This window comes from Fulmarus glacialis, unplaced genomic scaffold (assembly GCF_000690835.1).
Source record: "Fulmarus glacialis isolate BGI_N327 unplaced genomic scaffold, ASM69083v1 scaffold33301, whole genome shotgun sequence".
Taxonomy (NCBI): domain Eukaryota; kingdom Metazoa; phylum Chordata; class Aves; order Procellariiformes; family Procellariidae; genus Fulmarus; species Fulmarus glacialis.
In genome coordinates, this window is record NW_009191419.1 from 446 (window position 1) to 14,319 (window position 13,874).

Sequence of the window (13,874 nt, forward strand, 5' to 3'; positions counted from 1 at the left end):
GTCCATGATAACTGTGATCGAGAAACGATTGCATCACTTGCCTTCTGATAGTCTTTTGCAATAAAACGGCTCTGTAGTGCGTGCCATCTTCTGTTAAATCCGCACAAATAAAGAGCGGTAAGTTAGGAAGAAAAAAGCATTACACAAGTGTGAATGCAATAACTAGTATTTCAGTCTTCAGAGCGTGGAGGAATTTGATTCCTTTTAATAAAAGTAATGTTTGTATTAGAGGAACATCTCTATATGGGTATTTTTATTAATAATGATCTTCTTTAACAGTAGAAAATTGCTGCTGATAATTCCTTATAATGAGCACAGTTAGGTTTAGTAAGAGGACATATGCTAACCTTGCTGGTATATACCTGTATTTAAGGGCTTGTTTGTACTTGACTATTTTCTTGGCTTCAGAATGGGCATGGGGATAAAGTATGTAGTTATCCTGACTAACACCATGCATGGATGCTCTAATTATGGTATATGGCTATCCTCTGTCAGGTTAGCCTAATCCATTTTCAGAAGTAGTGCTCTGAACTGTTCCCCTGTCTGGGCAAGCGTTTAAGTCATTACAAACACTCTGTATTTGTTTCATTATGTGAATGTGGATTTGACCAGCCAGTATGTAAAACATTACATAAATTCTTGTACAAAAATGGGAAAAACTTCAGCAATCAAGTATCTGCATAGAAGGAGCAGCACTGGATGTAAAAAATCAGCAGTGGTGAATGAACAGCTGTGTGTGCAAGTAGATGCAAAATACTTTGCAAATTAAATTGTTTTCTGCACTGGTTCATATTGGTTGGATGACTAGAGGAAAAAAGCTTAAAGAAAGGATATTGGAATCAAGAAAGAGGTACATACCTTTTCAGGAAATGTATCCACTGGTTTAGTGGTGGCAGTAAAAGGCCATTTGTGGTTGCTAACTCGCCGGTAGTGAGTGAAATGTGTATATGGAAGAGGCAAAAGAGAGAAGACGTACTTAAGGAAAGGTGCAGAGAAAGATCACATTTACCTGTACTGTACCCTTCTCCCTCTTTTATTTCTCTTGTTCTTTCGCACATAGGAAGTACCACTGCTTGTTTTCAGCTGTATAATTTGTGGTACAAGTAAATCAACGCTTAATTTGGCTAAAAGGGGAAAAAAATGAAGGGTTGTATGAAATGTACTGAAGCCTCTATCTTTGTTGCCTTGTTTTTAACTATTTTAGAACATGGATCTTCTAAATTACTGTATTATTATGTGTAGGTATTTCAGAAATAAGGGTAAGGTATAGGTGACTCAAAAGCTGTCTGTAATTTCCTAGTGCTTTCAAGAGTGGGAAAACTTTGTGGACTCTTACAATTTAAGAAAGTGAAGATTAGACTTCTAACCATAATCCCACTGGCCATATATCTTTATCTGCACTGCTTTAGCAGTGACAAGTCAGAACTTAAATTTCTAAATTCTGAATTAATAGCATTAAAAACGTAAGGCGTTAATTACTTTGAAAGTAATTAATCTCAAGTTTAAGATTTTTTTATCTTCTTGTTCCTCCCCCACATCTTTTTCAGCTGAAGGAGTGCAATAAACTGAACCTGTGCAGCCGTATTCTCCGAGAAAGGCAGAAGACAGTTTGAACCATGGCAAGCCAGGTAAGATCATTTGGTCAGAAATTCAGGCTTGCAGTGCCTAAATGGATTCCAGAACCATACTCAGAATTCCTAGTAAATGTAAAGCTGAAATAGCTAGCTTGCTCTGAGTTGGGTGCTCTTTTAGTCCTGTGACTTCTTCTGGTAATTTGGTAATTGGTGGCTGTCCTCTGGACATTTAATCATATCAACTGAAGCAGGTTGGGGGCATAACATTAAGCTTTACAGTTTGGATTATTTAAGCATGAGTTCTTCTGAAGGACCTTGCATATAACACTCTCTATATAAGATACATGTAGAGGTGTTCTAGAGGAAGAACATTAAAGCCTGCGTAAGTAAAAAAAATGCTGCGAAACACCAGTCTTATTTTTGGAAATCCTTATTCTTCAGAATCTTAAGTGAGGGAGGCAACCTGTCTTAACACAGCTGTTGTTTCCCTCCTCTTTTGTGTAGTTGCCCCACTTCCTTTTTAAACTGTGGTTTTTGGGTTTTTGGTTTTTCTTTCCTTTTTTTTTTCCTCCAAGAGGCACTTTTTATGCCTCTTTCTTCCTGGCCTTGCGTCTGGGTTTGAGTTTTCCCTCAGCCAAGCTAGTGCCTGTTCCTGGTCTGCTTTCTCCTTACGTTCCATTAATCGGCCTCCTGTTGTTGTTCCTGGCCTGGGAGAGTGGCTCACAGCTGGGTAGTGAGGAGAGGCATCTCACATAAGAGAAGAAGCATTCCTAGATGAGGGAGATAGGGACAGCTGAGATCCCTTCTAGGCAAGAGTGATGATTTCCCTGCCTCTTCATCACTCAGACTGTGCTGCTGCAGGGTTTTTTGAGTCCTGGAGCTCAAGTGGAACACAGTCCAATCCTGAAGCTAATTAACATTTAGGATTGGCCAACATCGAAGGGCTATCTGCTTTTTCCCTAATTCCAAGAGGAAGCTGTCAATCCTTTAGCCAGCTTGACAAGTCAGGGGAATATGGCTGTTCATACAATCCTTTGGCTCTGTTATTTTTGCCAGGCGTTTTCCCCAGAGGCTGCTTTCCCTCATGGGAGGCGGAGGGAGAAATGGGACCCCAGGCTTCTTTCAAGGGCAAGGTGAATATGGGGAAATCACCTGTGGTGATGGGGAGTGGGAGGGAGGAATGTAAATGAGGCTAAATACTATAAAGGTGATTTTTTTTCTCCCAACAGGACTTAATGGCGAAAAAAAGAGAATGTCTCCAGGCCTACAGCTGGTGGAGAACGCCACAGAAGAAACGGAAGAAAAAGAACAAAATAAAACCAGGAAGAATAGAGTTTGTCCCTAGTAGTAGTTCAGCCAGGTAAAGACCTTCTGAAATGAGAAGCTCTGACCCCTTATCTGTTTAAATTTATAGTGACAAGCGAATGCCATCACTTATTTTTAAAAACCTGAAATGGCACATTGGGTGCCTATACGCTAAGTATTGCTTATGGAAATGTATTGCCAATAGAAAATAAAGTTTTTTGTAGTACGTCTCTCCCATAATCACTGAGAAGTGGTGGCAAAATAGTCATAGCTCTTTTGAATCATGGCTGTAACTTGAATTAATAGTTTTTCTTGGTATTTTTGTGCCTCCTTTCCCCCGCCCCATTCAGACAATAAATATTTTTTTTTAAAACCGACTTCTAAAATTTTTCTTTTATGAAACGGGTCTTTGAAATGTTTTTTTTTGTGCGAAAACAGTAGAATGGACCCAGAAAAATTGAGAACTTTATGCTGGAGTGATGGCATTGCAGTTCTGTATGTTACTCAGCAGAGTTCTGCAGTTTATACTCTCTTCAGATTTTATTTCACTTATTTGTCCAGTGATCACTACCTGCTTGTATGTTAGGTACCTTAATACTGCAATCAGCTACCTTAGTCTCAAACTTGACAGTTTTCTCTTTTATTTTTTTGAAGACCGGATTATTCGATATTTGTTGGGGAGCTTACTCCAGAAGTGGATGATTTCCAGCTCTATGACTATTTCCTAAAGAGGTACCCCTCATGTATTGACTGCAAAATAGCAACAGACCTGCTGGGATATTCCAGGTAATGCCTGTGAAAATGTGTAATGCTGTCAATATGTTTGCTTCTATAAGTAATACATAAGAAATTGTGCTGGAACTGTTTCTGCATTTTCTTCAGAGGCAGGAAGAGAGAGATTAGTCTCTAGCACGACTTTTTTTTTAACAGCGTAGATCCTTGCGTTTCTAGAACTGTCTGGTTAGTTTAAGCAGTTAACATGATAAGCTTCAATTTAGCCGTATGCATATCTGCTTGAAAGAAATTAGATGGTGGGAGAAGGGAGAGCTGTGCACTGAGATCTGTGCTGCTGTGCTTACATACAGCAGCGTGTTCGCTTAGTCATCTGCAGTACTGAAGACAAAATAATTTCCTTTTTACATGTGGGAGAAAAGCATAAGGCCTGGCAAATCTTAGGGGGGTTGGGAGACTGAATCTATGAATACTAGTCAGTAAAGCCTCGCAGAAGTTATACTGGCCAGGCAGTGAGTCAAGCAGGGATGAGCAAGTTTGCTGTTCAGACAGTGCTGGCTGTAATAGACTTAATTCAAGAAACTTAAGAGAAAGCAAGTATAAAAAGAATGTTAGTGCTGTACAGTGGTAGGAGTGCGTTAATACTGATAAATTAACTGCTGTAAATGCAGAAATATGGAATCTGATTACTTACACAGATAGCAATTAAAATGTATTGTTTCGCTGGCTCTCAGCAAGTTGCATCTTAATGCTATCAAAGAACAAGGTTTTTGCTTCTGGCCCAAGTTTTTAATTTGGTGAAAGCATCTTCTGTGCATGTGCATGTGCCAGAGAAGTTGCTTAGGTAATGGAAGCTATAGTAGCTACTATCTTCTGTTTTTGTAGAAGACAGAAATTGAATTCGTTAGCTTTGTAACTGTTATGCATACTAGAATTTGTTTTCTCCCTTTTGAAAATTGTAGAGGGTATGCCTTTGTCAGATTTGGTGAGCAAGGTGATCAGATGAGGGCACTGCAAGACTGCCAGAATGCACCAGGTCTGGGGGGAAAACGAATCCGGCTGAGCATAGGAATTTCTAAAAGGTAACAAATGAGTTGTGCATTGATACAGTAATTCTAAATAATCAGATTCTTGTAGGTCTGCCTTTGTAAAGTTTGTGGCCCTTGCTATAATGGCTGTACACATGATGCAGTCTACAAAACCAAAAATACAGAAGCATTATGTTTTGACTCCCTGGATTCATCAACCTCTTTCAGGATTGTTGGGGGAATCCAACTCTTTAAGTCTAGCCAGATTGTGTAACTTGGGCTTAGCTGCTGTTGTAACCAGCCTTAATTCTTACAGTAGCGAAGCTGAATGCATTCATAAATATTTTCCAGGTTTGGGCCTCAAGAAGGTAGAAGAGACAACAAGTGGTTTTGTATGCTAGGGAGCTTTTGTTCTAGACTTTTCCATCTAGTTTAGGCGAGGTAGCACATCGCTAGTTTTACAGGAGGCTGGCAGAGGAAGGAACTTGAGTGGAAAAATATGGAATATAGGGGGGAAGAAGCCAAAGGAGATGTTGCTTTGGAAAAGTTTGTTTAGAGTACTATTCTTTGCTTTTCAAGTGATTGGGGCAGCAGGGAATTTGAAGTTAATTGGTTTTGAGAGGTTTTTTTTTACTCTGCCGGCTTAGTTCTCTCAGTCAGTTATTTAAGGCAATTCAAGTCTCTGAACAGTTAGAGAATTGATACCAAATTTGATAAACTTTGATCCAGGATACAGACAAAAATAGAACTTCATATAAAACAATTTCAGTATATTCATGAGGTTAGCTTGTATGTTCTGTTAAATAGTAAAAATAACAGCTTGTGTTTTCTCTTTACCCTGGGTAATTCTGCAAATGCTGCCTCTTTGCTTTAGAATGGAAATGCTCTTACCCAAGAGAGCACTGTCCAGAATTGCTCTGACTACATTATTTTGAAAACAAGAAGAGGTCACAAAGAAACAGGTTTCCTCACTTCTGCTATCTAGAATAATGTCAGCAGTATTTTCAGATTTTTCTTTCCTACAGAGATGTATGTAGGAGAGAAGTTGGAAGCAGAAGACTTTGAGACATTATGTAGTCATTTTGTTTACTACAGTAGTGAGACAATAGAATACCTATTTATTAAAATGTATGTGTAGCTTTACAGTAATGAAACAAATGTAATGTAGGTATTAAAATACACATTATCTATATCTGTTTCTGGATGGCTGAGTACTATGCTCTCCTAGCATTAAAATATCCAGCCATCAGAGTAGTTTGTCACTAAGTCACTCATATTGGAAACTATTTCTGAGCTCCTTCAGTTTGCGTTTTTGACAAAAAGCCTGGGTTGGAAGTGGAGTTGCAGAGAAATTGGACTCTGTAAATACAGGAAGTCTGCCTGTATGTAATCAGTGAAGAAATGTCTAAGCATAGAGGATTTTTTGGAATGTGCAGCTGGGTTATCTGAATGTTTTTCATGTAGTGTACCTCTAGTTTAGTACAGACAACACTTTTGCATTGCTTCTTGTCATTAGTGTGAAGTTGTCCCTGAGAAAATCTGCTCAGGAGAGGGAAAGTAGTGCAAACAAATCAGCTGGCCCCTTGGTCTTAAGAATGAATGAGTTTTGTCATTTTCCTGCTGCTTTGTCTTCATACTGGATAACGGCAGTGCTGACTTCACCTGACAGCTATACTTCAGTAACTTCAGGACTAAAAATTGAGCAGGTGGAGGTAGACATGGCAAACTGGCAGGCAGTGTCAGATGTTCCTCTGAAACAGATAATCTGACTTCACCCCCTTGTTTCTGAAAATAATAAGGTTTAGTATTAACCAAACAAAAGATAGAAGAGCTAATTGAGACTGAATGCATCTTAAAAGCAGCTGTGCTTGATAAATGTCTCTGGTCTTAATAAATCAGTTTTTAGCAGACCAGAAAGATTTGTCAGCAGCTTGCTTATGTAGATACTAAAAATACTCAAAATGAATACAGATAAGTGTCATGGCTTGAGTTAATCCATGAAAATAATTACTTTGGTATTGCGAAGCTGAGAGCATTTGCTTCTGTATAAACATGAGATCTTGTGCTGTGACTTACTGTTGCTTAGGCAACTGTTCAGAAAAGCTTCCTTTTAAACTTTGAAATGCGTAAGCTGGCAAATGATTTAACTTCAGTACTGGGTTTACAGTTTATTGTTCTCAAACTCTAACTGTATATAACTTATCATGTTTCAGACTGAAAGCAGAATTCCAGCGGTACCAGTCGTACAACTATAACGATTATTACCAAGATTATCAGAACTACTACTCACAGTGGGGTTATGATCCTTATGCTGACTACAACTACAGCTCCTATGCTCCTTATGATAGCATGCAAGCTGTTGGAGACTGCTCTTTAGGAGATGCTGTTATGGCTCCAGCTGTTTTTGAGGTAAAGATATTACACACTTGCTTTAAGGAAAAAAATTCATAAATAATAAGTTGTATGAATTGTGTAAGTCAGAGCAAAAAAAGTCCTAAAACTGAAATCATGCTTTCTGCTTAGTGTGGAGGTTAGAATAGCAGGCTTCATTCAGAGGTATCTTTGATTTAAGTGCTTGAGTAGTGCATCTATAGAATTAGAGATTTATACATCACTATTTGTTCATGTATGCCAAATAACAGTTCTGACAGCGTAATTGTGTAGGCTTCCTCTCTTCCTGTTTTTCTGATGTACTTTGTTTAAAGCAAATTAAAGGTTTCTTGTAAGATGGTCTTATCTTAGATCAGCCAATTTATCAATTACAACTTCCATAAGTCCCTTCCAACCTGAACTATACCATGGCTTTCTTTTTAAAAAAAAAAAAACCCAACAACAAAAAAACCCACACACACAAAACCAAAACAAAACACCCCACAAAACACACCAAACCCCGTACCCCAGAACAAAACCAAAAAACCAAAAACGCCAAACAAAAAAACCCCAATGCTCCCCAACAAACACACCACACCCCCCCCCCCCACCCATTGTAGTTGTGGGAGGAGGGACTGGTTTGGGAGAACAAAATTATTAGGATTTGTGATGCTTTCTGAAATGGATTATGATTAAACTTACGAGATTTTCTTGTCTCTTTTTTTTCCTAGGAAACTTCAGCTATGACTGAAATCAACGATGACCTAATAACTGAAGGTAATGATGATTCTATCACAGCAACTTGAATTTAGTCATACTTGTGCCCTTAAGCAATACAAGCCAATGACTATGGGATGAAGAATGTCTTGGAAATTCAGCTGATGTAGTGGGATCCTCTAGGGGTTATAACTGAGATGAGGTAGGATTTTAAAGCTGATAGTGTACACCGTGTCAAGTAGAATGGGATATTGTCAACAACACTTCACAGCAGGTTTCTTGTAACTTTACCTTCGTTCTCCTTCCAAAATGGTCTAATACAGAATTTGTCCTACCTTTGTATTGATTCTGCTAAGCATATTGTATGTTAAACTCATTAATAGGCAAAAGCTTTATTTTTCCAAACCCTGAGGTAAAAGCTTAATGTTGCAGGTCCTAAAAGGAGGATTCAACTTGCACTTAAAGATTTGGTACAAAACTTAATTGTTTGGCCTAGAAGGTTTGCAGACAGTTCCTCACATAGACATCTTGTGTTGGTATTCAGAAACTTTATCTTGCGTAACACATATTGTAGTAGAAATGAATTAAATGGATTTTGGGAGAATTTCATGGTTAATTATCCGTAAATCTGCTCTTTTTCTTGAAATACCAATACAGTCCTAGCATTCATATACACAAATTCCAAAAGAAGCTGGACTTGTCAGGTTTATTAAAATTCTAGGTGAATAAACATCTTACTACATTTACTATTAAATCTATTAAATTATTAAATTTAGCTAAAACACGTTTTATTAGGCTTAGTGCAGGTTTTTGTGTGCATGCCTCCCAAGATCTGACACTTGTACTTAACCAGGCTTTTATTTTCAGATCCACAGCTTTACTTGGATGTTGATGAAATGAACAGACAATTTATGGAGACAAGTGAAGAACTCTATGATTCCCTCATGAATTGTCACTGGCAACCTCTGGATACGGTCACTTCTGACATCCCCCCTGCTATTTAAGTGTCTTATATAGCATGACCGTTATGACCAAGGTGCTAAAATTACATTTCTCCTACATTACTCTAGATCATAAGTTTTAAAGCACAATGATAGGTTGGGTTTTTTTGCTATGCTTTTGACAGTTTCTGTAATCTTTTTTTTTGTTCATCACTCTACTCTTGGAGCATCTTGAAATCATGTAAATATTCTAGAAATGTAAAGAGTTCAATGGGGTCTAAAGATAGACTTGCCTGTGTAAATAAAATTTTGTTTCTGCAAACCTGCCAGCAAGGGATTTTACTTACGTATGTGAAGCACATTCTCTTCTGGCTTGTGGAACTTAGCTGGAGGCAGTAGGGGTATTTCACCTGTCTTTGGTATGTGCATCAGGACACTAGCAAAAAGTAGCTCTCACATATTTCCAAGTTACCTAGGCAATCTTCTAGAAGCTCTTAACATGCTTGCTTAGATTATGTGTATTTGGGAGACACTCCCAGGGTTTGCTATGGGAACACTTGGGCGCACTCTTTCTCCTGCAGTCTGCTGGTGCTAACTGTACTACTGTTGATCTGCTAGGTCAGTTAGAAGTGCTTTATCAATACAGTATTTTAAGCGTACAGAAGGGCAAACTTTCAGCTGCCATAGCTGCAAACATTCCAAAGACTAAGGATGATCCCTACTGACAATTTTATTCCTGCCCTTATTGTTAGTCTTCTCAACTGACACTTTACAGGAAAGAAACTGGTGTAACATAATACATGTTCTTAAACCTAAAAATCCTTGGAGAAAATAACTTTCTGGTTTAAGGGAGGAAAAATAACCTCTGAGGAACAAAAAACTATTCTAGTAACAACTCTTCAACTAAGTTGCACCCTATCTTAAACATCTCTGTAATTTGTTCAGTCTTCATGCTCAGGTGTTTTATAGTGATGAGTTTATAAAACTTTGGTAGGATGAGAGTTTTTGGTGTTCAAGTCAAAGATTAGGGGAGATAGCAATGAGGAAAGTTCTGCTTCAAGCTAGCAACTTCTGAGTGGCTTCCGCTAAACTGTTCTCATCTTGAAGGGTATAAAGTATTTTCCAGTTGTAGGGACTACATAAGCCCATGTGTATGCAAAAGCATTTACTACTTAATGTACATAATGATAAAATAAATTGGGCTGGAAACAGAAGAATACTCTTCCAACAAAAAAGGTAGCAGAAATTTTCATAGGCAATAGCTGTGGTAGCTACTAAAGCTGGTCAAGACACTGCCATGTGTGGTTTGGGGGCAATCTAAACCATAATTGCTATGATAGCAGATAGGAATAAAGTTCTCTGGATTTTTTTTGTGACTAATTTTGTGATGTAATTAAAGTGGTGGTCATAACCTATATGGTGTTCTTAAATCTAAAACAAGTACTGATTGCAGACCAATGACTGAGCGCTGGCAGGTCATTTTTAGCTGCTGACCAGAATCTCTCTCTTCTTTTCACAGTTTAATTTCAGCTAGGAATATTTTCGGAGTCCTGCCCATGAAATGCAGATGCTCTAAAACAAAGGGATTTTGGAGTGCTACAGGAAGTTCATTCTTCCTGGATTTTGTGCAAATGTACATGTAGGAAGAGATAGCAAAAAAACCTCATCTAGGCAAGGGGAGTAGCATCACAGTTTTAGCAACTGTTTCCCTGCTTTGGGGAGAGCTAGTTGCAAGGTAGCTGGGGGCATGGATTTCTTGGGTGAATGTTTCCCTTGTGTGAACTGGTGAGTCTTTGGAGGGTGATGGTAGGGAGATTATTAACGAGAATGTGACAGAAAGTGGAATAAGTGAATCAGAAAGAATCTGGGTGGGAAAGGGGGGACTTGTGTGCATGTATAGAATTGTTTCAGGGGACTGCAGTAGGGAGGAAATTCAAGATAGTAGATGCAGGCCCCTTGAGTTTGGGTGGGAGTGTTAAAGCTTCAAAACCATACAGGATTTGATGCCACTTCAGTTGTAGTGGATAGCTGTGATGCTTGAGCTTGGTAGTATAAACTAATCTGCTGAGCAAAGGATTTCGTATCTAGCCAGTACCATCACCACGAGCAGCAAGACAGCTTCCAGGTCTGTGCCTGGGTTATGTCCTGCTTTGAAGTGGCTTGCATAGCTTCACCTAACACCGTACTTAAGTTGCAGCAGGTAACACATGGAAACCTTTTATTGTGTTACCAGTTAAAAGTGTGATGCTAAGGCTGTATGTTGGCTCAGCAAAATTACTATGGAGTATCTGTGTTGATTTTTGGCATTTGGGAGGTGATATATATGTGAACTGTGTAGTGAGGGGCCCACGTAGCTATGTGATTTCACTTAGTCTGACACTGTATCACCACAGTCCATAAACCTCAAAAAAGTCACTATCTGTAGCCACCCCTTTTATGCAGATTTTACCTGTAAACAAGGTCTCTACACTCTGCATTAGAGACTGTTTTCAGATATGCATGTGCCTTCTGTTTGAGGCTGTAAACTACCTGTATAGTGAAAGTACTGTTTATGTAATGCAGCGGAAGAGGTTGGTTGGGCCACTAGTTCTCTAAACCTGAGAAATGTTGGGGGTGTATTTTCTTCAGTCCAGGTAGAAGAAAAATGAGGTGAGGAAGAGTGTGTTGGTTGCAGCCCATGTGACACTGGTCTAAAATAGCTCTCTGACCTCTTTTTCTGTCTCCGGAGCCTTACTAGCCTATTCCTCTTTCCAGTCAGGATTGCATACATGGGATCAAGATGGTGCGCGCAGTGCGCGTTCTTTACTGTAAAGGCATACTGAATGCAAAATTTCTTCCTGTATTGGTGTATTACCCATGAACCCCAAATACAGAGAAAGTGAGTGCAGGAGAAAACTGCTAGAATGCATTGCTGAGGCTTTTTACTGAGTAAACTTACAGCTGTTCTACAACTACCAGCCTGCATTAGCTAGCTCACGTAAAGACCTGAACACATCATACAGGTGCCTGCCATCAGTTCTACAAAGATCTGATTGCAGTGGGAGCATTTTTTTTTAAAAAAAACCAAAAAGGTCTTAGAAGCAACTTTTTCAACACCATAGTATTTCACTTCTTCCAGTTGTGTTTTGTCTCTCTTTTACCCAGCTGAAATGTAGTTGTGGGGTTTTTCTTTAAGCTTCATGAAGGTTTTTTTCCAAGAATATCTAGTATTGGTTTTATAAACTCTTCATTGCACCTAGCTGCAATAGTGCCTTTACTCAAAACCCACTAATTTCTTCAAGAGTAGTAGTGTTTTTGTTTTCTATCACTTTTCTGAACAGAAAGGTTTTAGTATGATGGTTTGAGGAGCTACTAATCCTGCAGTCAGTGGACAGGGAGAAAGAAACAGACCAGAAAGGGTAAAGAGTACTTAAAAGGGTACAAAAAGGTTAAATGGTACTTAAGCCATGAATGTTTCTTTTTGCAGGGATGCTCTTGGACCAACAGCTTCTTTCTAGCGCTACCTCAAAGTAACTTGCAGATATAACTCACAGGGAAGATTGATCAAACGGTGATGATCCCTATCATTCTGCTGGAGAGATATATATTTGCCTTTTGTTTTGTCTCATTTTTCATAACATTTATTTAACTTCAGTGACTCATGTCAATAGATGTTGTTTGACTACATCAATGAGTATTTCTGAGTCATGAGTGTCATTAAAGGCATGTCACCGTATGGAAATTGTTCTAAATAAGTAAAATGGAAGTAAAATAAGTAAATAAAGCAGCACTTGAATTTACAGAGCAAATGTAGTGTAGCTGCCTTTGACACATACGTGGAAGAGAAAATTGTGTTTACAGGTTACCTTAATATACTTACCATGCATCAAAAAGAGGGAATCTTGTTTTAAATTTGCCCAGCTCTTACGTGTCCAGTGCAGGAGTGATTTCAGTCAGTTCCCCACAGAGGTACCATTTTAGAAGTCACAGCATTATTACTGATGTCTGTCTGTTAGCAAAGGGCACGGTTTGTATCCCTTTCTAAATCTTGCTCTTCTTATAGTGGAAATACATCATGCTACCCTTCCTTCCTTCCCCTCCCCCAAGTTGGAATTTAGCATGATCATTGTTTCCTGGAAAAAGTTACAAATCCAGGCTAAAATACTATTTTTGTTGTATTTTGATGATTATATTGATGTAGATCTTTTTTGACAAGCGTATTGTAGAAATAGAGCCTGATCCTAAAATTGGTCCACAGATGTGACATACCAGTAGTTTACGTGAGATGAGGTGGTTCTTGCAGGTGACTTCCAAACCCATATGTTCCACCTCCCGGAAGGGGTTATTACTGTAAGTCGTCCCACTGCACGTTAAACTATTTATGGTGGTAGGGTAGGAGAGGAAGAAACTGGAATTCTGAAGGTGCAGTTCATGAGGGGAAACGTGGAAAGCAATTCCACTCTGCTGGGATTTCAGAAGCAGTTCTCCCCTTTAGATAACCATGAAAGCAGAACTAGAAATTGAGAAGGAGCAAGTCATGTAGGAGAGCTGGGAAGATACGAAGGAAGTTTAAAAAAGCCAGTATGAAACAAGAAGCAAAGACTTGGCAGTACAAACTCCCTTGTAAAATTCCTTCTAAAAGCAGTTCCTTGTCTGCTTTTGCTGCTCGTTTGTGTTTCTTCAGGCTTTCAGAACTGCCCTTACTGGTTTGAGTTCCCCCCCAGCCCCCCCGAGTTTGATACACCCCTCCTTCAGGTGCGTGCTGTGATACATGCTTTTATTTTTGGTGGAAGGGGTGTCCACTACATCACAGCTCTGTCTTTCACTGTTAAATACCCGTGTCTCATTCTGTATCAGTAATTTTTAGTACATAAGTTTTTTTTTTTTAGGGCGAACATTTTTGTTGATTTCTACACAGGGAAGGTGGTTGTCGTTTTCTGCTCTGCTCCATTGTTCCCGGGGCAGATCAATGCTCTACATAAGATGTAGAGCCACAGATTTTTCTCAACTTTACTTTTAGTAGACTAAAAAAAATCAAAAGAAACAAATATTTTACATTTTTAAAATTTGTAATAGAAAAGCATCCTTCCTCTTTTTTTGAGGAAAAGGCTGTGTTGAAGCTTTTTTCCTACCTGCTTCCCATCTGCCAAAAAGAGGGACGGTACACCTGCAGACTGCCGTTTCCATTGCTTACACAAACACCATTTACAGCGGCATCCCGCGGTCGC

At 38.9% G+C, this 13,874-nt stretch overlaps 1 protein-coding gene across 2 annotated transcripts; it reads left to right on the forward strand.

Moving 5' to 3' along the window:
• Window positions 1-1,547: 1,547 nt before the first annotated feature.
• On the forward strand, window positions 1,548-8,989 carry LOC104083270 (tRNA selenocysteine 1-associated protein 1-like). Of its 2 annotated transcripts, none has more exons than XM_009586693.1 (7): window positions 1,548-1,628; window positions 2,804-2,934; window positions 3,534-3,665; window positions 4,574-4,693; window positions 6,853-7,048; window positions 7,741-7,786; window positions 8,594-8,989. In XM_009586693.1, the coding sequence occupies exons 1-7, from the start codon at window positions 1,617-1,619 to the stop codon at window positions 8,728-8,730; spliced, it is 774 nt and encodes a 257-aa protein (XP_009584988.1). In that variant the 5' UTR covers window positions 1,548-1,616; the 3' UTR covers window positions 8,731-8,989. The 2 variants fall into 2 exon arrangements, with proteins under 2 accessions (XP_009584988.1, XP_009584987.1); XM_009586692.1 differs by lacking the exon at window positions 1,548-1,628 and adding an exon at window positions 2,636-2,707.
• Window positions 8,990-13,874: the final 4,885 nt, after the last annotated feature.